The sequence below is a fragment of the Puma concolor genome, chromosome C1, assembly GCF_028749965.1.
Source record: "Puma concolor isolate L17-30 chromosome C1, mPumCon1.1.hap2, whole genome shotgun sequence".
Classification (NCBI taxonomy): domain Eukaryota; kingdom Metazoa; phylum Chordata; class Mammalia; order Carnivora; family Felidae; genus Puma; species Puma concolor.
The window spans coordinates 78,953,983-78,981,620 of record NC_141674.1 but is presented as its reverse complement, the minus strand read 5'-3'; the positions used below and the strand labels follow the sequence as shown (position 1 = coordinate 78,981,620).

General features: G+C 35.5%; 1 protein-coding gene across 13 annotated transcripts in view; it reads left to right on the top strand.

Moving 5' to 3' along the window:
• Positions 1-27,638, top strand: part of EVI5 (ecotropic viral integration site 5) — a 235,403-nt gene that overhangs the window by 107,496 nt on the left and 100,269 nt on the right. For 10 of the 13 annotated variants that reach the window (XM_086717566.1, XM_086717556.1, XM_086717559.1 and 7 more), the window contains 4 exons: positions 1,544-1,628; positions 10,884-10,937; positions 12,793-12,825; positions 13,395-13,541. In XM_086717566.1, coding sequence (XP_086573692.1) covers positions 1,544-1,628; positions 10,884-10,937; positions 12,793-12,825; positions 13,395-13,541 — 319 coding nt within the window. The remainder of the gene's footprint in view (positions 1-1,543; positions 1,629-10,883; positions 10,938-12,792; positions 12,826-13,394; positions 13,542-27,638) is intronic. The other 3 variants (XM_025931111.2, XM_025931122.2, XM_086717561.1) reach the window with 3 other exon arrangements.

Sequence of the window (27,638 nt, the reverse complement as noted above, 5' to 3'; positions counted from 1 at the left end):
TGGCCATATGTTTGTGGGTCCATTTGTGGGTTCTCTGTTCTGTTCCATTGATCTGAGTGTCTGTTCTTGTGCCAGTACCATACTGTCTTGATGATTACAGCTTTGTAATACAGCTTGAAGTCTGGGATTGTGATGCCTCCAGCTTTGGTTTTCTTTTTTCTGATTGTGTTGGCTATTCGGGGTCTTTTGTGGTTCTATAAAAATTTTAGGATTGTTTGTTCTAGTGTTTGTTTTTTCTTACTCTCCTACAATTAGTGATACTTCTTCAGTGTTTATCTTTTGTGACTTTGATACTTAAAAAAAAATTTTTTTTTTAATGTTTATTTTTGAGAGAGAGAGAGAGAGTGCAAATGGGAGATGGCAGACAGAGAGGGAGATACAGAATCTGAAGCAGGCTCCAAGCTCTGAGGTGTTAGCACAGAGCCCATTGTGGGATCGACCTCATGGACCATGAGATCATGACCTGGGCCGAAGTTGGATACTTAACCAACCCAGCCACCTAGGTGCCCCTTAATGTTTTGTTTTTGAGAGAGAAACAGCACAAGCAGGGGAGGGGCAGAGAGAGAGGGACACAGAATCCGAAGCAAGTTCCAGGCTCTGAGCTATCAGCACAGAGTCTGACATGGGGCTTGAACTCACGAACTGTGAGATCATGACCTGAGCTTATTTTGGACACTTAACTGGCTGATCCACCCAGGTGCCCCTCATGACCTTGATACTTCGGAAGTGAGGTGTTCAGTGGTTTGTTGGTTTTGGTTTGTTTGATGATTTCTCTTGATTAGATTGAGGATATGCATTCTTTGGAAGGATATCAGAGGTGAGGTACTGTTCTTGATACATCTTAATGGGGTGCAAGATGTCAGTATGTATCATTGGTGGTGTTAACCTTAATCAGTTGGTTTAGGTGCTGTCTACTAGGATACTATACTACAAATTTACTGTTTTTCCCCTTGTCATTTCTAAATATTCTGAGAGAGATACTTTGAGTCTATGCTTAAACTTTTACCCACTAATTTTAGTGTCCATTGATTTTTCTTGCCTGTGAGGGTTGCTGTGAAATTCTAGTGGTGACTTTTATATTCACCTCATTCTTTATATGTTTACGAATCCTTTTGTTAAGAAGAGTTGTTCGTTTTCCCCATTATAAGTTTTTTACAGTCACTTTTTGTACTTGTTTTGGTTAAATTCCAATTGAACTCTACCAGTATATTTTAATTTGAGGAAGACTGACAGTTCTTTTAATAAGTTTAGGACTGTTCAGTTTAGAATATAATCTGTAAACTCACTTCTTTGGTGCATTGTATATATCACTTTCTAAAGTTCATTTTTGTGTGGGTCTCATTTTTTGTTATTGTAAAGTAACTTTTTTTGGTAGGAATCCATGTAACTATTCAGATGATTTTTCTAAAATGAAGTATCTCAAGTTACAAGTTGGGGGAACCTAGTGAATTATATTTTGTGTTAATATGTGGTTTAAAACTTTTTAATTTAGTAACTATATGGGAGTGAAAACATACCTTTATTTGTTTTTTTTCCTTCATAGGCTTGAAAAGGAATATACTACAATAAAAACTAAAGAAATGGAAGAGCAAGTTGAAATTAAAGTAAGCATCTCAGGACTTTTAAAAGTACGAAACATAAACTTATTGAAGTCAGTGTTTTTTATATATATATCTATATATATATATCTATATATATATCTATATATTGGTTATGTTGATATATTTGATATATTTATTTTCTGGAGCAAATTTAGCAATAGTGTTTATATTGACTTACTGGTAAATTGATTTACCATCCCACTAGATTATAGTTAAAAATGAACCTTTCAAAAACCAGAATAATGTAACAAGGGGTTTTCATTCTAGTGTGAGAGCAGCTTTATTTCCAGATTTGTTGATGGGCCACCAGGAGAAAATACTTCTGTGGGGAAGATAATTATCACTCCATTGAAGCATATTTTAAAAAATTGCAGAGAAGTTATTCCATAACATGCATAGATTAACAGTAGTGTAGTCTAAGGTAGATCAAACTCGTTGCACCAGAACTAATTATGGCTGCCTTAGAGCTGCGGGAAACTTGGGCTAATTGAATTTTCTCATCTGTAAGCCAAGGTTATACTTTTGAACTTTCCACAGAAATAGGTAGAGTGCCAACTTAAGGGATATATAATCCTATATATACCTTAAAATTCTTATTTGTCCCCCCTTTAGGCTAGAAATTCTTAAGCTGAGGATCTTTGGCGTTGTTTGAGCTGGGAGTTAAGGATAGTTGTATTGGCTTTATGCTGATATTTTAGGATGGGGATAATGAGTAAGAAGCATGAGTTAATGAAGGAACTCAGTGACTCACTGATCCAATTTCTTATGTGTCTATATTCTCCCCCTTAACACACACACACGCACATGCAAATAAAATAAGTTTTGTGAGTGTCCCCACCTTTTTTTTTTTTTTAACTCTTTTAATGTGTCTGAGTTTTGATTTAGACCTGGCAAGGCATTAGATGATTAATCACCTTACTTATACTTAATTAGCCATGTCTTAATTCACCTTTGCTGTAAAATACCACTTCATTACTCACATTCCACAGGCCCTTTTTACAATTAAGGGAATGAGTTCTATTAAATTGGCATTCTTTCTTGGCCATGGTCCTCCTCAAAAGCCTCTTTGGAGACAACCACTCCTATTTTTCTTTGTGACCTCTTTCTCATCTGTCTCCCTTTTCTAGGTGTTTTATTTTCATTTCTATCAGTATTCCCTGTCAATTGGAAATAGATACTTCTACATTTTTGAGAGAGAGAAGGAAAAGACCTGTGTGGATGTTTTTCCCTCCTTTTAAAAAATTCTGTCACCCAACTGCTGCTCTACCATTTGCTTTTCTTTTAGGTACCATGAGTAAGAGTAATATTAAATCATACCCTCCACTTCAACCTACTGAAAGTGGAAAAGTACGTCATCCTGATGAGTGGGGAGAGAGTATGGGTTATCGCACACCACGAATATTCGGAACTGCAAATCAAGAATCTGAGGATGGGAAGCCATCCTGTTCATTTCACCATGCTATGTGATTGCAAAAAAAAAAAAAAAAAAAAAAAAAAAAAAAAAAATCACAGATCTATGAACCATCTTTGCTCTTTTTTTTATAAATTTTTTTTTTAATGTTTATTTATTTTTGAGACAGAGAGAGACAGAGCATGAATGGGGGAGGGGCAGAGAGAGAGGGAGACACAGAATCGGAAGCAGGCTCCAGGCTCTGAGCCATCAGCCCAGAGTCTGACGCGGGGCTCGAACTCACGAACCGTGAGATGGTGACCTGAGCTGAAGTCGGACCCTCAACTGACTGAGCCATCCAGGCGCCCCTGAACCATCTTTGCTCTTAAAGAAATTTCTTCTAAACTTAAATGGCATGAATAGTAGTAATACCAAGAGGCCTTTTCAGAAAGATCTTTAGCACAGTTTATCTTGTATTTGAATTTTTTTTCAAACTTGAGTTTTCGGGGAAGTTTTATAGTTCATATACCTCACAGAATACTTTTGAATGCCAGCTCCATGTGTCTTAGGGAAAAACAGATGGCATAAGTATTTATAGAGAAGAATCTCGGTGGGGGAAAATGAAAGTTCAAAAAGTTAGTCAACACATTGGATAAATAAAGTCTGTTGATGTCAGGTAGTTTGTTCTTTTATAAAATTTTGTTTCCATGTTGTTTTTTTCTTACTCTTGTACCATTTTCATCTCTTTCTTCACTCCTGCCCCCCAAAGGACAAAGCCACAATAATTTTTGTACTCTACTTTTTGTTTTACTTTATATAAGCTTGAGTCTCTGATGTTTTACTTGAACCTGGCAACTCATCTCAGTCATAATCAGATGACCATCTCATTTACAGTTAGTTATCCATGTATTATTTGAGCCTTTCTCTCCAAAGGGATGTGCCACTTACTTAATCATTCCCTTTTCCCTTCCCCCCAAGGTCCCTTGTGCCAATAAATGAGTTCTCTTAAACTAGTGCTTTCTTGCCTTGGTCCTCCTCAAAAGCCTTCGGAGAGAATCTTACACTGTTTTTTACACAAGCCATTTTTTACAGCCATTGATGTGTTAAGGTTTCCTTTTTTTTTTTTTTTTTTTAAATTCTAAGACCTTGGGGTTGTTAACTTTTTATTATTAGAGTTGTATCTGGAAGCTCTCTGATGAAAATGTAACTTTTAAGTATTTTCTACCCCCTCTCGAAGTATTCTAGAAAGATTTTGTTAATAATGGTTTCATATGGAGAATCTTACATTTTATTGTGTGAAATTTTTTGTTAATAGAAACAGCTTTATCAGTATCTTCTTCCAATCTATTGATGTTCCACCTGAGGGGGAGGAGGTAAGAAATATTAAAATTCTAGCTTATATTAGGGTACCTCACAAATCTTTAAAAAAGAAAAACCTTTATTCCCTCACTCTATTTAAGACTGACATATGAATTAATAATCTAATATTCATATTTAAATTTTGTGCTTTAGGAACATAGAGTTTTAAGCCCTACAAATAGGAGGAGTTAGAGATTCTGACTGGTTTTTAGCCAGAAGTTAAATTATGAAGTATTCTAGATATGCTGGAAAACAGAGAATAATGTAAAAACACTGTGTATTCACTGCTTGGCATAAAAAAATAAATGTTATCTGAATTACCCAGGAATTATATTTAACAGTCAGTGTGAAGTGTTATAGTAATGACACATTTATTTAACACTTAATATGTAAAAGGTCCTTTACAGGCATCATCTACTTTTACTCTTCTGATAACCTCATGAGAAGGTTCTTAACTCATCTTTTTGAGCTTCAGTAAGCTCAAAAATATGCTAGTGGTCACATTGCTAGGAAATGGTGAAAGTCAAGGATTTGAATTCTGATTTATGTTTTACTAAGACCCATATATATTCCTCAGTGTATGCACTGTGCTGCTTTCCAAAAGAGACTTAATGCATTGTGATATGAGAAGGATTTGAATGCCCAGTTTTCTGTAGCATCACAAACTTCATTAAAAAATTAATGGCTATGTAATAATATCCAAAGGGATTTATTCAAGAAGTCATCCATTTAAAAGATACTTGCAGGTCCTACTACATGTCCAAGCAGTGTTCCAGGCACTAGATATGTGTTTCTGATATATACCAATTTATGTGCTCATGGAGCTTGCATTCTAGTATGGAAGTCAGACAATAAACAAAAAAGTAAAATATGTAATATTTTAGATGATAAGTGTTAAATGGAGGAAAAAAAAAAACCCTCAGGTAAGGGAGAATAAAATGGTAGTTTTTGGATTAAAAATTTAGAGAAGTTGACCAGATTATTTTTGAATAAAGATCTGAAGGAAGTGAGAGAGCTAGATATATAGGTATCTTGAAGGAGAGCAGAATCTGGTCAGGACTGTACCCCATGAGGAATAATAAGGAGACCATGGTGGATGGGACAATATGCATGATGAGGAAAGTGACAGGAGGTAAGACGTTGTGCAATGCAGATAGTGTAGGTTGTTGAACATGTGAAGACTTTGGCTTTTAATTTGGAGAACCATTTGGGGTATTAGTGGAGGAAGAGAAGATCTGACTGAAGTTTTCATTGGATCCCTCTGGCTGCTGTGTTGGGAGTAGATTGCAGGGGACAGGAAAACTAAGTAGAGGCTGATGAAGTACTGCAGGGAAGAGATGATGGTGGCTTGTACTGACTTGGTAAGAAGTGATTGTTTTCTGAATAGATTTTAAAGATAAAGCTGACAAGTTGATTGTGGAGGTGTGAGAGGGTTAGGAAGTGAGCATTTTGGCTTTAGTATGTAGAAAAATGGAGTTTCCACTACTTGAGATGGAGAAATCTACAGGAGGATCTGGTTTGGGGACGAATATCAGGAGCCCAATTTGAGATATTTTAAGTATCAGAAGCCTAGGAGATATTCAAGTAGAGCCTTGAATATTCAGAGTTGAATTTAAGAGAGGACAGACTTAAAATATGAATTTTGCAGTTATTGACAGAATGATGACAGTAAAAGCCATGAGAGTGGATGAGATTACCTGGGGGATGAGTGTAAATGAAATAGAGAAGAGAGTTCAAGAGCTGAGCCTGAGAGTAAGCCAACATTTAAGTTGGAAAGATGAGAGCAAACCTGGAGAAAACTAGGGAGGTATAGTATCCTAAAAGCGAAGAGAAAAGAGTGTTTCAAAAAGAATGATTTTACTGTGTCAATGCTAAGGAGTATTCTTGTGAGCTGGAAATGGAGAAACAAATGAATTTATCAACATGGAGATAAACTGGAAAAGAGCAGAGAAGTGGTGAGAACTAAAATTTGAATGAAACAAGAAAAAATTGGAGATAGGGAGTATCGATACCTTTCAGAGATTTGCTATAAAGAAGAGAGAAATGGGACAGGAGCTTAGAGAGAGGGTCACGACATTGAGGAAATTTTGGTTTTTCTTTACTTTTTGTTAAGATGGGAGAAATAACCACATTTTTATGGTGATAACCGAGTAGGAAAAATTCATGATGGGCGAATTCAGGGGTAATTGCTGGAGTCATCAGGGTTTAGGATTTAGCTCATAGGTAGGAGATTTGGTCTACTAACATGGATAGTTAATCCACAATAATGAGAGAATCTAAAATATATGGGAAAAATGTAGGTAAGATGTAGGATGTGGTTGTGGGAGTTTGCAAAGTTCTGTTATTGCTTCAATTATTTTAGTGAAATTAGAAATAAGATTATCAACTGAGAGTGACAGTGGGGTGGAGGGTTGCTGGTTTGAAGAAAGAGGTGCCAAGTAGGAAACAGTGATCTGAGAGGGTGAGAGAAGGAACAGACTAAGGAAATAAATAAGAGTCCAACTGAATTTAGTGATGGTTAATTTAAATAAACATCATGGTTTTTATTTTTCTTCAGTCATATTTACCAGCATAGGTGCAGACACAGAGTTGTCAGTATGTTGACTCAGTAGTTGTTTTACCAGGCAAATGTGCTAACTCCTAAGGGAGAGTGGGCAAAGGGGAGGATAAAGGCAAGGGATCATCTATGATGATTGGAAATTAAACTTTGTAAAGAGGGAAGAGAGCACATCAGAGTGGGGACAGTGAAAAGTTGATAGGATCAGTGAATTGTCCAAGAGGAGGATTATTAAGTTTAGGTTATTTCATAAAATGAGTAAGCTGGCAAAAATAAATTGAGTTGTTACAAAGTAAAATTCTCCCATTTTGGTATATTTTGTTTTTTGTTTTTTGTTTTTTGTTTTCATTTTTCGGTATTAAAAAGCGTGCATATAGTTTGAGTGTTTGCATATAAAGATTTCTGGCACCTTATGTTTTCTTAGCCAGTTGTAAAAAGTAGAATTATTGAATTGTAGGATATTAGTATTTTTAAGACTTTTGATATGCATTCAGTAAATCTCTTAAAGAGTTTTTCCGGGGTATCTTCTTTTTGGCAGCGAATTTCTATTCCACTAACACCTTGGTGGCTACATTAGGTGTTTCATTCTGGCTCTCCATCTCATTTTCTCTTTTCTAACTTAGTAGGGCAAAAATGTCTCTCCCTCTCTTTTTTCTTAAGTGTATGCATCTATTAGTCTTGTTCTTTATGATTTTTACTTTAAAGTTTAGAAAACATTCTTAATTCACTCTGGGAAATATGATTAAAAAGATACTCAAAAATTAGAAATCAGTCAAGTGATAGATTTTAGTCTACTTTCCTATATATCAGCAATAAACATTTCAAAAATATCTGAGAAAAAGAAATTCCACTTAAAATAAGAATAAAAGCATATGTAAGAACCACCTAAATGAAAAATACGTCATCACTGAAAAACTTTGCATTAAGGCATTTAAAAAAGCTGTGTACAGGGGAGAGACACAAAGAACTCCATGTTATATAAAGTTATGATTTCCCCCATCAAATATTCATTAGCAAATCCAGTCATTAAAAAAATCTAAAGAATACTTTAAACAATAGACAAAAGTTAAAAAATAGTATTCGTGCCTGACTTCAACAATATTATGAGCAATGCTTATCATTAATCAAGTTTTTGGTGTTATGCTGTCTCATTTATGGGAAAAATTTATTCATCCCATATCACTGTATGTTTTATTACTCTAAGTTTCTGAATGTTTTTTTTAATGTTTATATTTGAGAGAGAGACAGAGTGCAAGCTGGGGACGGGTGGGGAGGGGGGTGGGGGGGAGACACTGAATGCAAAGCAGGCTCCAGGCTCTCAGCTGTCAGCACAGAGCCTGATGTGGGGCTCCAACTCATGAACTGTGAGATCATGACCTGAGCTGAAGTCAGGCCTTTAACCTACTAAGCCATCCAGGCACCCCTACTCTAAGTTTCTGGATGAGTAAATGGAGAGTCTAAGATGCTGAATGTTAATGGTAGAGGGAGTATTTGAACCTAAACCTACCTAACTTCAAAACACAGTATCTTAACTAACTTAGTAAACTAGTAGTTAAGGTTTTTGGAGGATAAATAAAATATAAGAATGGAAGAAATTAGCTCCACCAGATGTTAAAGGGGATTACAAAGGTACAATTACCAAAATACTGTGGTACTGGTTCAAAAAAGAAACACTCAAAACTTAATAGGTAATCCTGAAATAGTCTTTAATACCGATAAAGCCTATTATATTTATCAATATATGATGCAATAAATGCCACATACATGAAGAATTGGTTTATTTAAAAAGTCATTTTCAGATATTTGGGTAGATGTTAGGAGAAAAATAAATTTAGCTTATTATTTATAGCAAAATTTCAGAAGATTTAAAGGGGATGGGGGAAACCAGGTGAATGTTTTTAGTTCTAAATTTTGTGATACTTTAGCATTATTTCTATTGTAACATTAACTTTATTCAATCAATTGTCTGGTTGAACTTAATTTTCTAAGTCCTAGGATAAACAATATTTTACTTTGTTGATGAAGTATGTTGAGACCATTTTGAGAATGCCATTCATTTCTTTGGATTTTCAGACTTTAAAAACATCTATTAATTGCTTATTTGTCTAAACCACTGTGCTGAATATAATATGAATAGCCAAGAAATGAAAAACACTTCCTTCTCCTCAAGCTATTTTGTAGTCTGAAGTCACACATAAAATAACAATGATTTCAAATCATCTGAATGTGTTCTAGTGGATAGAACAAGAAAATCTAATTTGCAAAATTTATTATTATTATTTTTTAATGTATAATGTTTATTCTTGAGAGAGAGAGCACGAGCATGGGAGGGGCAGAGAGAGACAGAGACACAGAATCCCAAGCAGGCTCCAGGCTGTCACCTGTCAGCACAGAGCCTGATGCAGGGCTCCAACTCACGAACTGTGAGATCATGACCTGAGCCGAAGTCGGATGCTTAACCAACTGAGCCACCCAGGCCCCCCTAATTTGCAAATGTTTGTAATAATTCTAAGATTTATATGTTCCAGTTTGTGGTCCACTTAATAAGATACAATAATTTATAGAATCTTTATTTCCTTGGTCTGAGACTTTATAGGTTATATATAAACTATATTTTAGTCTTTACTGGAAAAATAATAGTTTGAGTTAATAGAAGAGGTTTTTGTTTTTTTTTAACGTTTTATTTTATTTTTGGGACAGAGAGAGACAGAGCATGAACGGGGGAGGGGCAGAGAGAGAGGGAGACACAGAATCAGAAACAGGCACCAGGCTCTGAGCCATCAGCCCAGAGCCCGACGCGGGGCTCGAACTCACGGACCGCGAGATCGTGACCTGGCTGAAGTCAGACGCTTAACCGACTGCGCCACCCAGGCGCCCCAGAAGAGGTTTTTTTTTTTAAAAGCAGGAATTTAGAGGATGGTAGGATTGGAAGAAGGCTGGATTGAGTTCTGGAGTAAATTTGTACAAAAGGTAAGGGGAATGTGAAATAATGATGGCACAATAAAGAGATAAAGGATTCTAAAATGAAGGGATAACATATCAGGATTCATATGAAATTATGTTGGTGGAATATGTAAAAAGGAGACAATTTTTTTAATGTTGAGTTTTTTAGTTTTAATTCTTAATAGCAGTAATTTGATAGGGTTTTGGGAGTCAGTGGTTAGGTGAAGTTTTTTTGTTGTTGTTTTTTTTTTTAATTTGGTTTTACTGTTTGAACTGTGACGAAATGCCAGTAAGTAGAGCTTTTCATTTTGTAAGCTGGTTTTTTTTTTTTTCTTCAAATTTTTATTCTTAAGTAGGCTCCATGCCCAGTGTGGAGCTTGAACTCACTACCCTGAGATCCATAGTTGCATGCTGTACTGACCGAGCCAGCTAGGTGCCCCCATGTTTTTAAAATTCAAAACAACTCATAAGTAATTAATTTGAGGAAAACAGCTCAATCTTTATATTTTCACAATGTAAGAAATATTGCAACTTGGCATATACAAGGAATAAATGAAGGCTGGTCTAGTCCTAAACTGATAATTTGTTTTTGGTATTTATCCTGTGAGCTGCCCTTTTCAGATTTCTTAGTTATTTCCCAAACATTTGAATACTATTTGTGTAGATAGTCTTTGTAGGAGCTAAATGAGTTGGAATCTTTTCTGTCTAATGGGAATGTTAAGACAGATAAAAAAATGTTGACTATGAGTCATAATAGGTATTTTAAGAAAGGGGTTATGTATTGTAGCTTATATTTAAAATTCATTGACAGCTGGAGTGATAAATATGGTCATTTCCTTTGCCATGTATTTCCTACCCTGAACTTGTAAGAATTTGACAGATAATGTAACCATTTCTTAGACTTCTCCTATTTATAAAAGGTGGTACGTTTTAAGGACGTGATTTAGGTATCTTTTAATCTCAGGAATGCTTGCAAGCAAACCTTTTGTTGTTTGTCTCTTTCTTTTTTCTTTTTTCTTTTGTTTTTTTGCAGAGATTACGCACAGAAAATAGACTTTTAAAACAGCGCATTGAAACATTAGAAAAAGTAAGTAAATAACTACTTTTGTATGCAAGCTTCTGTTGTATGCACAGTATTATTTTTTATTTTAAATAATGGCTCAAGAAATCTATCACATGTCTCCAAAGTTGTGATATTGGCTGCTTAGCTTGCCTACCTTACTACTTTACTAAGTAACTTGTTATTCATAACAATTGATCACTACAAGTCCTTGAGATTTAAGGTTAAAGTTTTAACTGAGGTTATTATTAGAGTAACGTTGGTACCATTTATTTTCTTTACATATAGTCTCTAAAAAAGTATGTTCTTTAGAAGTAGCCTAATTGAGAATCCATTCTGAATAGCATTTTAAAAATGGCTTTCAAATGTTGCCCTGACTCTAGCCATATATTAAATGTGTCAATGATTCCTTTAATGCCTAGGATGACTTGAAGTTTAGCCAAAATGACTGATTGCTCATATAAAAATTCACCATGGTGTTGATTTTCAACACAGGGGAATTGTGCTTAAACTTTTGGTTCTTAGACTTATTTTGATACTACTTTTTACCTCTTTCTTCCTCTCTGTTTAATATAAAATAACTAGGCAAATGTGGAAGGTTTTGCATTATTTTTAATGTACTTTTAATGTAATGTCTGTTGTAGTATTATTTTAAGTATTAAGTAATAAAGGTACAGTCTAAGAGGTTTGGTTTGTCAAAAGAAAAGGCTGAATTCACAAAGTCTTTTGGTGTATGGCGGGGCTTTTTTTTTTTTTAAATGGAAGATGAGGGTAAGTAGATTTATAGATGATATTGCAGAATCTTAAAATCTCTGAAAATCTACAGATTGATATTCAAGAAAGAAAACATGAATATGTGGATAGTTTGGATATATGTCTTTTGTTGGAAGGCACTGATGGTTTACTAAATAACACCACACACAAGGATAGGATATTTATTACGTGTCTTTTTGTTGTATAATAATTTCAAGTACATTATATTAAGTCAAAAATAGTTTTCCTGTATTCCTTCATCTTATTAGAGTTGTTTTGAGGATAATTCTATTTTTTTGGTGACTCTGCAGAAAGGTTGAGCTTAATTTAGTTTTTAAGCCATTTTAATTGTATACTATGTTTTTCATTAAATACTCAGTTTATACTAAAATATGTTTTCCTAGGTGGTATTTTATTTTGGAGTGAGGTATTTTCACAGAGAAAGTATTTTTATTTCATTGAACCTTCAGAAAGATAAAGGTGCTATAGGAAAGTATTAAGTTTGGATTTTACTTTAGAAAATTAAGTACCTTTCTACCGGCTTACATGGCCTAGGTGTGTCCTTTAGCACTTGGAATTCTAGAAATACTTAGGTTTCAGTTAAATTCTATAACCTAAATGTTTACTTTCTCAGTTTTTGCTATAATTTATTAAGTTGAGCTCATTAATTTCATTTGTCATATTTTCCTTGCTTTGCTTCTTTGGAAGTTGCTGTTGTACAAATTGCTGTCACACTTTATAAGTGGAATTGCGTACTCAATTTCCTTCTCCCTTTCTTCTAAGTGGTTTGACAATATGGCTGATTCCAAACATAGAACTTAAAAGTATGCTTTAAAAGAAGCCATTTGCTTGTCTCAAATGATGAAAAACTTCTTGGTATTTGTGTTGGTCTTCTAGAAGCATATGGTTTTCTGTGGTCTGTCCTCATTTTGATATATTTTTCTTAAGAATTAAGGATGACACCACACACAGTAAAAAATAGCTTTAATGTCAAATATATATGTTCATTTTAATTACAATGAAAAGTAGATGGAATTTGGGTATGCTTTGTTTCTTCTTATTCCTAATTTTATGCACCTTTATTTTATTTCTTTCTCTTAAATTTCTATCTGAATTTTTCCTTTTGTAGGAAAGTGCTTCCTTGGCAGATAGATTGATACAGGTATAGTTTTTTTCGTTTAGCATTTTCTCTAACTTTACTTCTAAGGGAAGCCCTAAACCTAGAAAATCACATTTTAATGCATGCAATTTTACATGCATTTTTCCTAGCAATAATTTTTTGGGGCAGTATATTATGTGCATAAACTTAATTTTTGATAACGGTGCATTATCTTGGTTTATTAGATACCTTTTGCACGTTTTAAAGCTAACCTTATTTTAAAGTATTTATTCCAAAATGGCAATCAGTGGATTCTGTGAAATTAACTACTATTCATTGAAAGTTTTAGTTCTGCATGTGCAACTCAGTAATACTGCATGAATTGAATTTTTATTGACTGAAAGAATTATTCTTAAGATTATCAGATGAATTTTCTTATTTAGTTTCCCAAAATTTGCTGGAGCGATAATGAGCTGCTGGTTAATAATTACTTAGGCTGTTCTACTTAGGTTGTTTGAGGTGATTTTTTTTTTTTTTTTTAACATGTCACAGTAAATAACTAAACCTCACAAAGGCAGTCTTTCTTGAATCTGTCCTAAATTGCTTTACACACACACAAATTATGTCCTAAGGGACAAGTGACAAGAGCCCAGGAGGCTGAGGAAAACTACCTCATAAAACGGGAGTTGGCCACCATCAAACAGCAGAGTGATGAGGCCAGTGCTAAACTGGAGCAAGCTGAAAATACCATCAGGAAGCTCCAGCACCAACAACAATGGGTAAGGAGTCTGGTAGTGCTTTTTCTCACTTTTCTCACCTTTCTCATCCCCTTCCCTTTTTTTTTTTAAGCACAACTTCTGTGCCCCTGTTTTAAGTAATTTTGTTTTCTACTTTAATTGAATTCTTAATCATTTTTATATTCTGTAATACTTAAGGGTCTTATTGTGGTCTAGAGACTCTTCATTCTAACGTCTTTTTCTGTCTACACAGTTTTTTTAGAAATAGGTAATATTTTCATTTCTTACATTATATTTTAAGTCACAGAAAATGATGTTTGTCATACCTACTTTTTAGTTTTTAGAAATCTGTTTCATACTGGTATTTTGCCACAGGAAAGTTTTGAATCTTAATTCCACCTAGTTCTTGTTAGTGGTGCAGATGAAATATCACCCAACGTGGAGAATATGTGTAATTATCTCATTTAAAGTTTTGATAATGTGGGGATTTCTGTCTTGTGAAAAACTATAGCCTTAACTTCCTACATCAGGATGTCAAATTAGGAATTAAGGTATATGCTTACATATTTTCAAGAGGAGAGAAATTTCAAAGTAAAAAAAAAAATGAATTAAAAAAATATGTTAACTAATTTAGGGTATATTGAACAACTACTCATTGTACAGCTATTCTCAGGTATCTTTTGCAACTTAGACATCATTTTCCATTCTCAAATTCAGACTGCTATGGTCTTAAGGAGATGAGGGCTAAAAAGAAAAGCCAGCTGTTTATTTTTGAAAAGATACTATTTCTTGTTTCAGTTTTCTGTTCTTAGGAGTCGGATTGTAACAGGAGCGGGCAGAAAAAGTTGTGTTAAATTTAGAACTCTATATGGGTCTGGAAGGCAAATAGAAGGACTTCAAAGTTGGACATTACTTTTATTCAATAAAATTAAGAAATACCATCATCAACTGGCTACAAATATCAGAAAACTAAAAGCAAAAAGAAGATACAGGCAGTTGAAAAAAACCATAATAACATAAAATTATTTTTTCTGTTATGTTAATGAAGATGGTTTAGAAAAATGAATAGAAAAATGATAAAAGGATACTAAAAAGTAGGGAACTCAAATAGTTCTGCCTTTGTATGAAATATCAGTATCAAAGCATAAAAATAGATAAAACAGAATTGAAGGTTCCTTTTGGGGATTAAATTGAACTGAGTTATTAGTGTAATGTGATTTTGTTTCAAGGAAAGATAGTAAGTTTATGTTTGCAATTAGCATAAGCTACAGTCCTAAAACATTAGAATCATGGATTACTAGTTTTTTTGCATAGGTTTTGAAATATTGAGACCTATAGGACATAAAAATCAGAATTTGGTTTATAATGAACAAAGTAAAGTGGGCGAGCAAAAATAGAATGAACTGAGGCTTTTGAAAATGTAACAAAAGAATCTTTTTGTTGTTTCAAGGACAAAATCAATTCTCATTGTGAAGCTAAAATATAATAAGTAGAAAGCAGGCCTCTATTTTGATTTTGTTTCCATTTTTTTCTCACTTGGCAGTTATTCTTCTAAACTGGAATAAAATGTAAAACAGAGCACCTGGGTTGTTCAGTTGGTTGGGTGTCTGACTCGATTTCAGCTCAGGTCATGATCCCAGGGTCATGGCATTGAGACCCGAGTCAGGCTCTGCACTGAGCATGGAGCCTGGTTAAAATTTTCTCTCTCACTTCAGCCCCTCTCTCCTGTTCTCTCAATTAATTTCTCTCTCTCTCTCTCTCTCTCTCTCTCTCTCTCTCTCTCTCTCAAAAAAAAAAAAAAAAAAAAAAAAAAAGACCCATAAAGCAGTGATCCACAAAACAGGTGAAAGAAACAGAGCCTTGGTTAAATTTCCAACTTCAAAGCGGAGTGCATGCATATCCCTAGATATTAAAATACTTTGCAAAATGATAAGAATATTCTTTAAAGGATTTTAGAAATAAGATACACTAAAGGCTTTGAGGCAGGCAAAATATAGTTCTTAACATTTAGTAATAATGGCTAGATACCTGAAAAGACAACCAATGACCTTGATGATGCTTCATTAAAAATTCCTAGACATCTGGTTTGTGAACAATTAGAAAAATAACTTTTATTCACTAAAAGGGAATTCACTATGTTTAAGTCATAACAAACTAACTTTGTTTCTGCAATAAACAAAAACTGTTCCATAAGTGCAGTTTTAAAGGTTATTTGAGGGCACCTGCATGGCTCAGTTGGTTAAGCATCCAACTTCAGCTCAGGTCATGATCTCATGGTTCATGAGTTTGAGCGCGAGTCAGGCCCAGTGCTGAGCTGACAGCTGGGAGCTTGCAGTCTGCTTTGGATTCTTTTGTCTCCCTCTCTCTCTGCTCCTCACCCCCCACCCCCCCAATAAATAAAAACATTAAAGAGTTATTTGGCACTCCCATCTTATCTTTCTAGCCAAGTTTAGATAAAATAGTAAACTTAAGTGGTTTTCTAGGTGATTAACCATATCAAGAGGTTATTCATGTTAAAGCAAAGAGATGTCAGAGGTTTTTGTCTCCTAAATTGATGCTTGCTTGCTTGCTTTCTTGTTTCCTTTCTTTCTCTCTTTCTCTTTCTTTCTTTCTTTCTTTCTTTCTTTCTTTCTTTCTTTCTTTCTTTCTTTCTTTCTCTTTCTTTCTTTCTTTCTTTCTCTCTCTCTCTCTCTCTTTCTTTCTTTCTTTCTTTCTTTCTTAGTTTATTTATTTATTTTGAGAGAGACAGAGACTGTGCGAGTGGGAAGGGGCCGACACAGAGGGAGTGAGAGAATCCCAAGCAGGCTCCTCACTGCCCGTGGAGAGCCCAATGCAGGGCTTGAACTTACAAGACCTTGAGAGATCATGACCTGATCCAAAACCAAGAGTTGAACACTTAACCGACTGAGCTACCCAGGTGCCCCAGCCAAGTGTTTTAATGTTTCCTAAATCCTTATATACAAGGTACGTTTAAGAATTTTATACATAAAATATTTCAGAAATGTTGCCAATATGTTGTATAATCAATCAATATTCTAAAATATTTAAAGTATATTCAGAATAAGTAACTAAAATAAAAGGGTATTTCACAGAAATCTATTGCCTTGCCCTTAAGTTTAAAATTCAGAGAGAAGTCTTAGTGATGGCTTTCTATAACAAAAGACTTAGAAATTTTAATTGGCAGGAAATGGGGAATTAGCCAATAATGTAATATGATTTATCTGCCACCCACCCCCTGCCCCATCCCAAGTAGTCTTCTTAGAAATATAATGACCCAATTTATTTTTTTTTAATTTTTTTTTTAACGTTTATTTATTTTTGAGACAGAGACAGAGCATGAATGGGGGAGGGCCAGAGAGAGAGGGAGACACAGAATCCGAAACAGGCTCCAGGCTCTGAGCTGTCAGCACAGAGCCCGACGCGGGGCTCGAACTCACGGACCGCAAAATCATGACCTGAGCCGAAGTCGGCTGCTCAACCGACTGAGCCACCCAGGCACCCCTATAATGACCCAATTTAATTCTAAGTAGCTTGCAGAAAATTTGTAGTGTTGTGTCTAGTTTGAATACGGAGACATGTGTGAAATGTCTACACATTGTATTATGGCCAGTGTAGGAAAGACTGTGGCAGCTTGGGATATTTTTAGACTGCACTAAAGAAGACTTAAAAGAACATCATAGATATAGTCATTTGAAAGTATGTCAGGGGCACCTGGGTGGCTTGATTGAGCATCCAACTTTGGCTCAGGTCATGATCTCATGGTTTGTGGGTTCAAGCCCTGCATTGGGTTTCCTGCAGTCAGCACAGAGCCCACATTGGATCCTCTCTCCTCCTCTCTCTTTGCCCCTCCTCTGCTTGCTCACTCTCAAAAATAAATAAACACTAAAAAAAAAAAGTATTGGGGCACCTGGTGGCTCAGTTGTATAAGCCTCTGACTCTTGTTCAAGCCCAGGTCATGATCTCACAGTTCGTGAGTTTGAGCCCTGTGTCTGGCTCTGCACTGACAGCTGTGGAGCCTCTGCTGCTCTGTCTCTCTCTGTCTCTCAATAATAAATGTTAAAAAAAATTAAAACCCTCAAAATGATCAATGATCTTCATAGAAATTTTATAGTTTTAAAATAACTCTTCTATGATTTTAAAACTGTAACAATCTTAGAACACATGGATAAATCTTCATAACCTGCAATTTGGCAAGAGATTCTTGGATACCAAAAGCATGGGCAACAAAAGGAAACATGTAAATTCGACTCCATCAAAATTAAAACCTTTTGGGCATCAAAGGGCATTATCCAGAAAACGGAAGGGCAACACACAGAATGGTATAAAATACATGCAAATCATGTATTTGATCAGAGTTTAGCATCCAGAATATATATAAAGAACTCTTAGAACTCAACAAAAAGACAACACAATTTATTTTTTTATTTTTATTTTTTTTCAATATATGAAATTTATTGTCAAATTCGTTTCCATACAACACCCAGTGCTCATCCCAAAAGGTGCCCTCCTCAATACCCATCACCCACCCTCCCCTCCCTCCCACCCCGCATCAACCCTCAGTTCTCAGTTTTTAACAGTCTCTTATGCTTTGGCTCTCTCCCACTCTAACCTCTTTTTTTTTTTTTCTTCCCCTCCCCCATGGGTTTCTGTTAAGTTTCTCAAGATCCACATAAGAGTGAAACCATATGGTATCTGTCTTTCTCTGTATGGCTTATTTCACTTGGCATCACACTCTCCAGTTCCATCCACGTTGCTACAAAAGGCCATATTTCATTCTTTCTCATTGCCACGTAGTATTCCATTGTGTATATAAACCACAACTTCTTTATCCATTCATCAGTTGATGGACATTTAGGCTAAAGGACCTGAATGTGAGACAGGAAACCATCAAAACCCTAGAGGAGAAAGCAGGAAAAGACCTCTCTGGCCTCAGCCGTAGCAATCTCTTACTCGACACATCCCCAAAGGCAAGGGAATTAAAAGCAAAAGTGAATTACTGGGACCTTATGAAGATAAAAAGCTTCTGCACAGCAAAGGAAACAACCAACAAAACTAAAAGGCAACCAACGGAATGGGAAAAGATATTTGCAAATGACATATCGGACAAAGGGCTAGTATCCAAAATCTATAAAGAGCTCACCAAACTCCACACGCGAAAAACAAATAACCCAGTGAAGAAATGGGCAGAAAACATGAATAGACACTTCTCTAAAGAAGACATCCGGATGGCCAACAGGCACATGAAAAGATGTTCAGCGTCGCTCCTTATCAGGGAAATACAAATCAAAACCACACTCAGATAGATATCCCCTCACGCCAGTCAGAGTGGCCAAAATGAACAAATCAGGAGACTATAGATGCTGGAGAGGATGTGGAGAAACGGGAACCCTCTTGCACTGTTGGTGGGAATGCAAATTGGTGCAGCCGCTCTGGAAAGTAGTGTGGAGGTTCCTCAGAAAATTAAAAATAGACCTACCCTATGACCCAGCAATAGCACTGCTAGGAATTTACCCAAGGGATACAGGAGTACTGATGCATAGGGGCACTTGTACCCCAATGTTTATAGCAGCACTCTCAACAATAGCCAAATTGTGGATAGACAACACAATTTAAAAATGAGCAAAGGATTGCAACATTATTTACAGTTACCAAGACATGGAAGTGTCTATTGAAAAATGAATGAATAAAGATAATAGTGTATGTATGTGTGTGTATAAACAGGAATATTTTTTTTTAATTTTTTTTTTAACGTTTATTTATTTTTGAGACAGAGAGAGACAGAGCATGAACAGGGGAGGGGCAGAGAGAGAGGGAGACACAGAATCTGAAACAGGCTCCAGGCTCTGAGCTGTCAGCACAGAGCCCGACGCGGGGCTTGAACTCACGGACCGTGAGATCATGACCTGAGCCGAAGTCGGACGCTTAACTGACCAAGCCACCCAGGCGCCCCTAAACAGGAATATTTTTCAGCTACAGAAAAAGAATGAAATCTTGACATTTACAACAACATGAATGGACCTTGAGGACATTATGCTAAAAGAAACAAATAATAGACAAATACCTTGTGATCTCACTTATAGGTGGAATCTTAAAAAAAAAAACAACTCATAGATAAAGAGAACAGATTGGTGGTTGTCAGAGGTGGGGAGAGGGAAGATGAAATGAGATGAAGAGCAGTCAAAAGTTATAAATTCCCAGTTACAATTGAGTCATGGGGATTTAATATACATCATGGTGACCGTAGTTATTGCATATTTAAAAGCTAAGAGAGTAGGTCTTAAGAGTTCTCAACACGAGAAAAATTGTGTAACCATATGGTGACAGATACTAACTAGACTTAGCATGGTGATCATTTCAAAACATAAATAGTGAATCATTACATTCACACAACTGATATATGTCAATTGTGCCTCAATAAAAAAATTTTTTTAATGAAAAAAGGAGTTAAATAGACCTTTCTCCAAAGAAGATATACAAATGGACAAGTATATAACAGGACACTCAATATCATTATTAGTCATTAGGGAAATGCAGATCAGTATCATGATGAGATACTGTGTCACACTCACTAAGATAGCTATAATAAAAAGCCGGAATATAACAAATGTTGGCAAGGAGATCGAGAAACAGCTGCTGTGGAAATTAGTGGTTCCTCAAAAAGTTAAACGTAGAATTATCATGTGACCCACAGTTCAATTTCCCAAAAGAATGGAAAACTTCTATTTAAAACAATCATGTGTACACATATTTGTAGCAACACTGTTCATAAAACGGATATAGCCCAAAGGTCTATCATTGAATGGATAAACAAATTGTGGTATATGCACACAATGGACTATTACTCAGCCACAGAAAGGAATAAAATACTTATACATGCTATACTATGGATGAAACTCCAAAATCTTAAGCTAAGTGAAAGAAGCCAGACACAAAGATCACATATTGTATGATGCCATTTATATGAAATATCCAGACTAGATAAATCCATAGAGATAGAAGGCAAATTGGTATTTGCCAGAAGGTTTGGGTGGGAAAGGAGTGAGAAACTGCTTGATAGGTAAGAGGTTTTACTTGGACTGATGGAAGTATTTTAGAACTAGATAGAATTGATAGTTGCACAACATTTTGAATGTCCTAAATGTCACTGAATTGTTCACTTTAAAATACTTATTTGGATTTTGCCTCAATAAATTCTATGAAGAAAAAGAGACTATGGAAATGAAGGTAGAAGTCTCAAGAAAATAACACACTTAGTTTGAATGGTTGCAGTAGAAGGTGGGAATTCAGGAGAATGTATAACATCCCAGCGCTGGAACCCATTCGTTAAGGTCAGGGTAGGACCAGAAGCAAGTGAGCTAACTTGTATGAGGAGCCTGAGAAGATTGAGCTCCCTCAGGGCTGGGGTTGGGCTTGTTTTTATCAAGAGTTGTGGTTGCATTGAGACAGAAATTGGAAATGTATATGGCATAATAGCTAATGAGGGTGACTCTCCCTCAAGTGAATTTTCAAGAGTGAAGGATCATCCTTATGGTCTGCCTATAACTGTTGTACACAATATACTAAATACAATTGGGGGAAAAGTATAAAAATATACCATGCAAACACTGAGCAGAAGAAAGCTGGAGTGTCTGTATTAATATCACATAAAGTAGACTTCAGAACAAGGAATAGTTCCTAGAACAAAGATTTCCTGGTAGTAGTAGGGTCAGTTCACAAAGACCTAACAATCTTAATTAGGATTGTATATATTTAGGAGTGTATGTTTCCTAACACGTGTGCTCCTAACAACAGAGGAGTGTGAAGCTGAACTGGTAGAACTGAAAGGTGAAGTGGACAAATCCACAGTTGTAGTTGGAGTCTTCAGTACTTCTGTGTCTCAGTAATTATGAAATGAGTAACTGGAATATCTGTATGGGTATAGAAGAACTATGCAACATTATCAACTAACTTGACCTACTTGGCATTTATGGAACATTTTACCTAATAACAGCAGAATACATATTATTTTCAAGTTCACGTAGAACATTTACAAAGATAGATCATATTCTGGGCCATAAAATTTAGAGTAAATGGAATCATACTAGGTATCTTCTTTGACTAACAGCATTCAGTTAGAAATTAATAATAGATATCTGGAAAATCCCCCAAATGTTTGGAAGTTAATGCATTTTTATCCATGTGTCAGAAAAATCTCAAAGGAAATTAGAACATATTGAATTAAATGAAAATGAAGGCACAACATTATCAAAATTTGTAGGATTCACCTAAAGCAGTATGTAGTGGAAAACTTATAGCATTGAATGCTTATGTTAGGAAAGGAAATAAGTCTCAAACCAATATTCTAAGGTTAAGAAACTAGACCTAGAAGAGGAAATTCTACCTAAAGCAGGTAGAAAGAATAAGAAATAAAAAGAGTAGAAACCAGTGTAATTGAAAACAGCACAAAACAAAAATAGAGAAAATCCATGAAACCAAATGCTCGTTCTTCAAAATCATTAATAAAGTTGATAAACTTCTTTCTAGACTGATAAACTTTCTCTCTAGACTAAAGAGAGAAGAAACAGTAGAGAAGAAATAGTAATCAATGTTAGGGGTAACCTTGACTTCTGACTGATACAGCCAAGTTGTCTTATATTCTAGAGCTGTTCTTCATGGTGTTATATTTCCTTTAATTAGATTCAGTTAAACAGTTTTAACATCTAGATGACAGGTAATGTGACTTTGCCCTGAGTCAGGAAGCACATAACATAAGTTGTTCCCATTATTAGTAATACCAAGATTGATTACCTTGCTGTTTGGTTACCACAGACTCTGCCTTGTAAAGATAAGGTTTCTTCTTTGCGACTATTAAGTAATCTATTGGAAAATACTTTGGTACCAAATAAGTCTCTTGTCCTCTATTCACCTTGTACGTGATAGTTTTAGCATCTACTGACTGAGTTTCCAAAAGGTGATTTTCATATTTTCTCATTTTTTCTATACTTATTAGCTAATGTTCCTCTATAAAGAGACTTTTCTCTTTCTTCCTCTCTAATCTCTTTTACTCATTCACGATGGACTCTCCAGCTTCATGGACTTGTGTTTAATGTTTCATATAATTTTTAGTGATTTTTAATGCTATTGTTATAGTGATATGCCATTCTTATTTAGCAATAATATATATACACACACACACATACATACATATATTAAACTTTTTTCAAATGTTTGTTTATTTTTGAAGGAGAGAAAGAGCATGAGTGGGGGAGATGCAGAGAGAGAGGGAGACACAGAATTTGAAGCAGGCTCCCGTCTCTGAGCTGTCAGTACAGAGTCCAACGCGGGCTCAAACACTCGAGCTGTGATATCATGACCTGAGCTGAAGTCACATGCTTAACTGAGCCACTCAGGCACCCCTATATATATTAAACTTCTTAGCAGTTTTTAAAAGTTAACTTTATTTTTAATTAATTTTGATCATTGATGTTCTTCAGAAAGCATTTCTGTAGTACATAATTACTGAATGATTATCTTTGACAGGTCATTGATTTCATTTTATGCTGGACCTTGATAGTTTGAACTTGATAGTGTTGGTTTTCAGAAATGATCGAGTGAATTTATTACCAAATTTAGCATTTAGTACACTAAATAAAATTTAATATTTAGTATTTAGTAATACTAATTAAATATTGCATATTAAATCATCTATAAGATAAAACCAAAGCATTAAGATTAAACTGTTCCTTTAAGTATTTGTTTTACATGTTTCATGTCAGTTTTTCCAGGAAGCCCATAGAAGTAGAAGTGATCCAATGATATTTCATACAATTGTATGTTTGACTCTGTCCCTTTTGAGTGTAGGGGGGCATGATGTATTTGTTAAATAATATATCCTGATAACCACTGTCTTTGAGTCTTGCTTGGTCTATATAAAAGCTTTTTTGGGGGCGCCTGGGTGGCGCAGTCGGTTAAGCGTCCGACTTCAGCCAGGTCACGATCTCGCGGTCCGTGAGTTCGAGCCCCGCATCAGGCTCTGGGCTGATGGCTCAGAGCCTGGAGCCTGTTTCCGATTCTGTGTCTCCCTCTCTCTCTGTCCCTCCCCCGTTCATGCTCAGTCTCTCTCTGTCCCAAAAATAAATAAATGTTGAAAAAAAAAATTAAAAAAAAAAAAAAAGCTTTTTTGGCTTACACATAAGTGCTTATCATTCATTTTATTCTGAGTAAGTAATTTTGTCCAGCAGTCTGTTGGTTAGGATCAAGCATAAACAAGAAGAATTGTAATAGTTAAAGCTGCTGAGTGCTGAAATGACTGCAATTTGAAGTTCTTGGGATCTTTGTACTAGGAAGTTCTTAAGGGGAAGCTAGAAAAGATTTCTTCTGACATTCCTTCCTTTTGCTGTAATTCTAGAAGAAAGCATGAAAGAATTATGTGATACTTTTAAGAGCCAAGGGTTTGATTTGAAGAATAAAAACTAACCTTACTTAAATTGAACACATGAATAAAGGTTAATAAACTAGGGGCGCCTGGGTGGCGCAGTCGGTTAAGCGTCCGACTTCAGCCAGGTCACGATCTCGCGGTCCGTGAGTTCGAGCCCCGCGTCAGGCTCTGGGCTGACGGCTCAGAGCCTGGAGCCTGTTTCCGATTCTGTGTCTCCCTCTCTCTCTGCCCCTCCCCCGTTCATGCTCTGTCTCTCTCTGTCCCAAAAATAAATGTTGAAAAAAAAATTAAAAAAAAAAAAAAGGTTAATAAACTAAAGACTACCAGTTTCTCAGTGGAAGTTGTGAAATCTGCACAATTTATTTTAGAGAAAGTATTTGTTCAGCAGCATTAGTAGGAATTACCCGATACCTGATTATCTAGTAGGTTTGCTTTTCTTTATGAATATGGAAGTTAATGTTTAACATCTCTTCCTGCATTCTAAACATGATTTAGCTCTACTTCAGTGACATTTTAAGAAAAAGCCAATTAATTTGTAATATTTGGTAAGTTTACATAAGTCTAAAAATTCAAATAGAGTAATGACTTTACACATTTAGTAAACTTTTAACACTTTTCATCAGTATGCTTGTAAATCTGGACAAAAGTTTTCTTCCAAAACTAATTGTGACCTTAGTCTAGATTAAATGTTTTACAGTAGTTATCAGCTTAATAAATGAGCATCCACCATCATGGAAGTAATTGTTTTCTTAACTTTTTTTTTCCGCATTAAGAAAAGAATCTTGCAGTTTAAGTGTGTAAATAACCAGAGATAAACTTCCACCTTAAAGGATATATATGATTTCTTAATTTTTTTTTTTAGTTTGTTTTTTTTGACAGAAAGAGAGCGCGCGAGAGAATCCCAAGCAGGCTCTGCACTGTCAGTACAGAACCTGATAGGGCTTAAACTCAGTAACCTTGAGATCATGAACTGAGCCAAAATCAAGAGTTGGACACTTAACCGACTGAGCCCCAGGGATGTATATAACTTTTAAGATGTTGGGAACAAGTCATTTTAAAAGGATACATCAATTATTCAAAAAAATATTCAGTGTGGTAGATCTTTAAATAGTACATCCATATTGCTTGGATTTTTAAAAAATAACTATTTGGAGCATGTGGTAGAGGAAGTTACAGACTTTTTTGGGATTCACATGCTGAAGCTGAGAGCAAGATACAGATTCTTTTTTAAATTGAAGTACAGTTGACACATTAAGTTAGCTTCAGGTGTACAACCTCATGATTCAGGAATTCTATACATTACAAAATGCTTACCCACAATAAAAGTGTATTACAGTATTATTGACTACATTCCTTACGCTGTACTTTTCATCCCTGTGACTTGTTCATTTTGTAACTGAGCGTTTGTACTGCTTGATCTTCTTTACCTCTGTCACCCATCCCCCACACTCTTCCCTTTGGTAACCACCAGTTCTCTATGAGTCTGTTTCTATGATTTTTTACTTAATTTTTTTCTTTCTGTTTTTGTTTTGTGGTAGAGACTCCTACTCTGGACTACTTGCCTTGTGTAATAGTTTTTTCAGGTGCTTTGTAGAAATGTACCATATTTCCATGCTAGTATAAATTGTGGTTATTTTTGAAACAAATAGATTTTATAGGCTGTTTTTGCAGTCTTCAGTTACCACTACCCATGTTAACATAAAGTATATAATAGAGGGGAGTTTTGTTGTTGTTATTTAATCAGAATGTAGTTGGCATTAGTGTCAATAGTACATGATGATTCAACAGTTCCATCCATTATGAAATGCTCACTACAATAAGTGTAGTTATCTGTCACCATGCAAAGTTACTATATTATTATTGACTATATTCCCTGTGCTGTACTTTTCGTGTTGTTGTTTTTTAAACCAAGAGTTGACTAATTTATTCAGCAAATACTGTTTGCTCACCTACTATAAAAAGCACAGTTTAGTTCTGACAATGCAGTAGCACATCAGCCAAACTTGCTGTCATTGTTTGTATATATAGAGGTAGATATTTTAAAAATTAGTTACAGGGACACCTGGCTGGCTCAGTGGGTTAAGTGTCTAACTTCAGCACAGGTCATGATCTCACGGCTCTTGAGGTCAAGCCCCACTTTGGGCTCTGTGCTAACAGCTCAGAGCCTGAAGCCTGCTTTGGATTCTATGTCTCCCTCTCTCTGCCCCTTCCCTCCTCATGCTCTGTCTGTCTCTCTCAAAAATAAACAATAAAAAAAATACACAGTTAATTGTTTAATTAAAGTTGTGATAAAAACTACAAAAAAGAATACAGAGTTCCATGAAGTGTGTGGGTTCCTAAATAGAACATATAATGAACAGGTTTTGAACTCAGTTGCTTGATTTATAATTAAATTCAGGTGATATTTGATATATCTGTGTAGACAGTCCTTTTTCCAGTTTGGATTTTTTTCATAATAAACCTCTCCACTAAACACAAATTTTTGCTTTTCACTGTATCACTCACATAGTCTTCAAACATTGAATGTGAGAATTCATTTTTTTGTTTTACTCAAGATACAAACAAAAAAGATTACTAAGGGTTTTCCGACTCACTTTTGTAATTTTTGTAATGCCAGAAAAGCATATGGAGTTGAAAAACAGAGGCTTCACCTACTAAACAAAATTCTATTTCATTGGAGTGGTATTGCTGGTGTCACAGAAACATTGAGATTCATTGACAAAGGTGAACTTGATAAGTGTAGAGAAGTCATTCATTTTTTGTTTTAATTTTTTTTAAGTTTATTTATTTTGCAAGAGACAGCATGAGTGGCAGGAGGTTGGGGGGGCAGAGAGAGAGGGAGAGAGAAAATTTCAAGCAGGCTCCACAGTGCCAGCACAGAGCCTGACACGAGGCTTAAACTAATGAAACTGTGAGATCATGACCTGAGCTGAAACCAAGAGTCGGACACTTAACTGACTGAGCCACCCAGGTGCCCTGAGAAGTCATTCATTATTTATAGACTTTTAAATAAATTGTCGCTTGCTGACTTACCAGCCATCATAACTGTAGCAGTTTTCATTTGATAAACCATATATTTGTCCAGGTTACGAATGTGAATATGAAATACACTTTTCTAAGAATTTTTTATTTTTTATTTTTTTTTAAGATTTTTTGAATGATTTTAATTTATTTTGAGGGAGAGAGAGAATGTGAGTGGGGGAGGAGCAAAGGGAGAGAGAGAATCCTAAGCAGGTTCTGCGCTTTTTATTGCAGAGTCTGACAGGGGCCTCAATCCTGTGAGATCATGGCCCCAGCCAGTATCAAGGGTCGGTTGCTTAACTGACTAAGCTACCCATGCCCCCGTAAGAATTTGTTATAAGAACGTTATGTGAGATGTTTACATTATTTTTAGATGCTTATATATTTTTAAATGTTTATTTATTTATTTACAGAGATAAGAGCGGGGGAAGGCCAGAGAGAGGGAGGGAGGGAGAGAGAATCCCAAATAGGCTCCATGCTCAGTGCAGACCCCAGTGCTGGCCTTGATCCCACAATTCGTGAGATCATGACCTGAGCAGAAATCAGGAGTTGGACACTTAACCAACTAAGCCACCCAGGTGCCCCAAGATGCTTATATTTAAAAAAAAAAAAAATTTTTTTTTTAACGTTTATTTTTGAGACAGAGAGAGACAGAGCATGAACAGGGGAGGGGCAGAGAGAGAGGGAGACACAGAATCTGA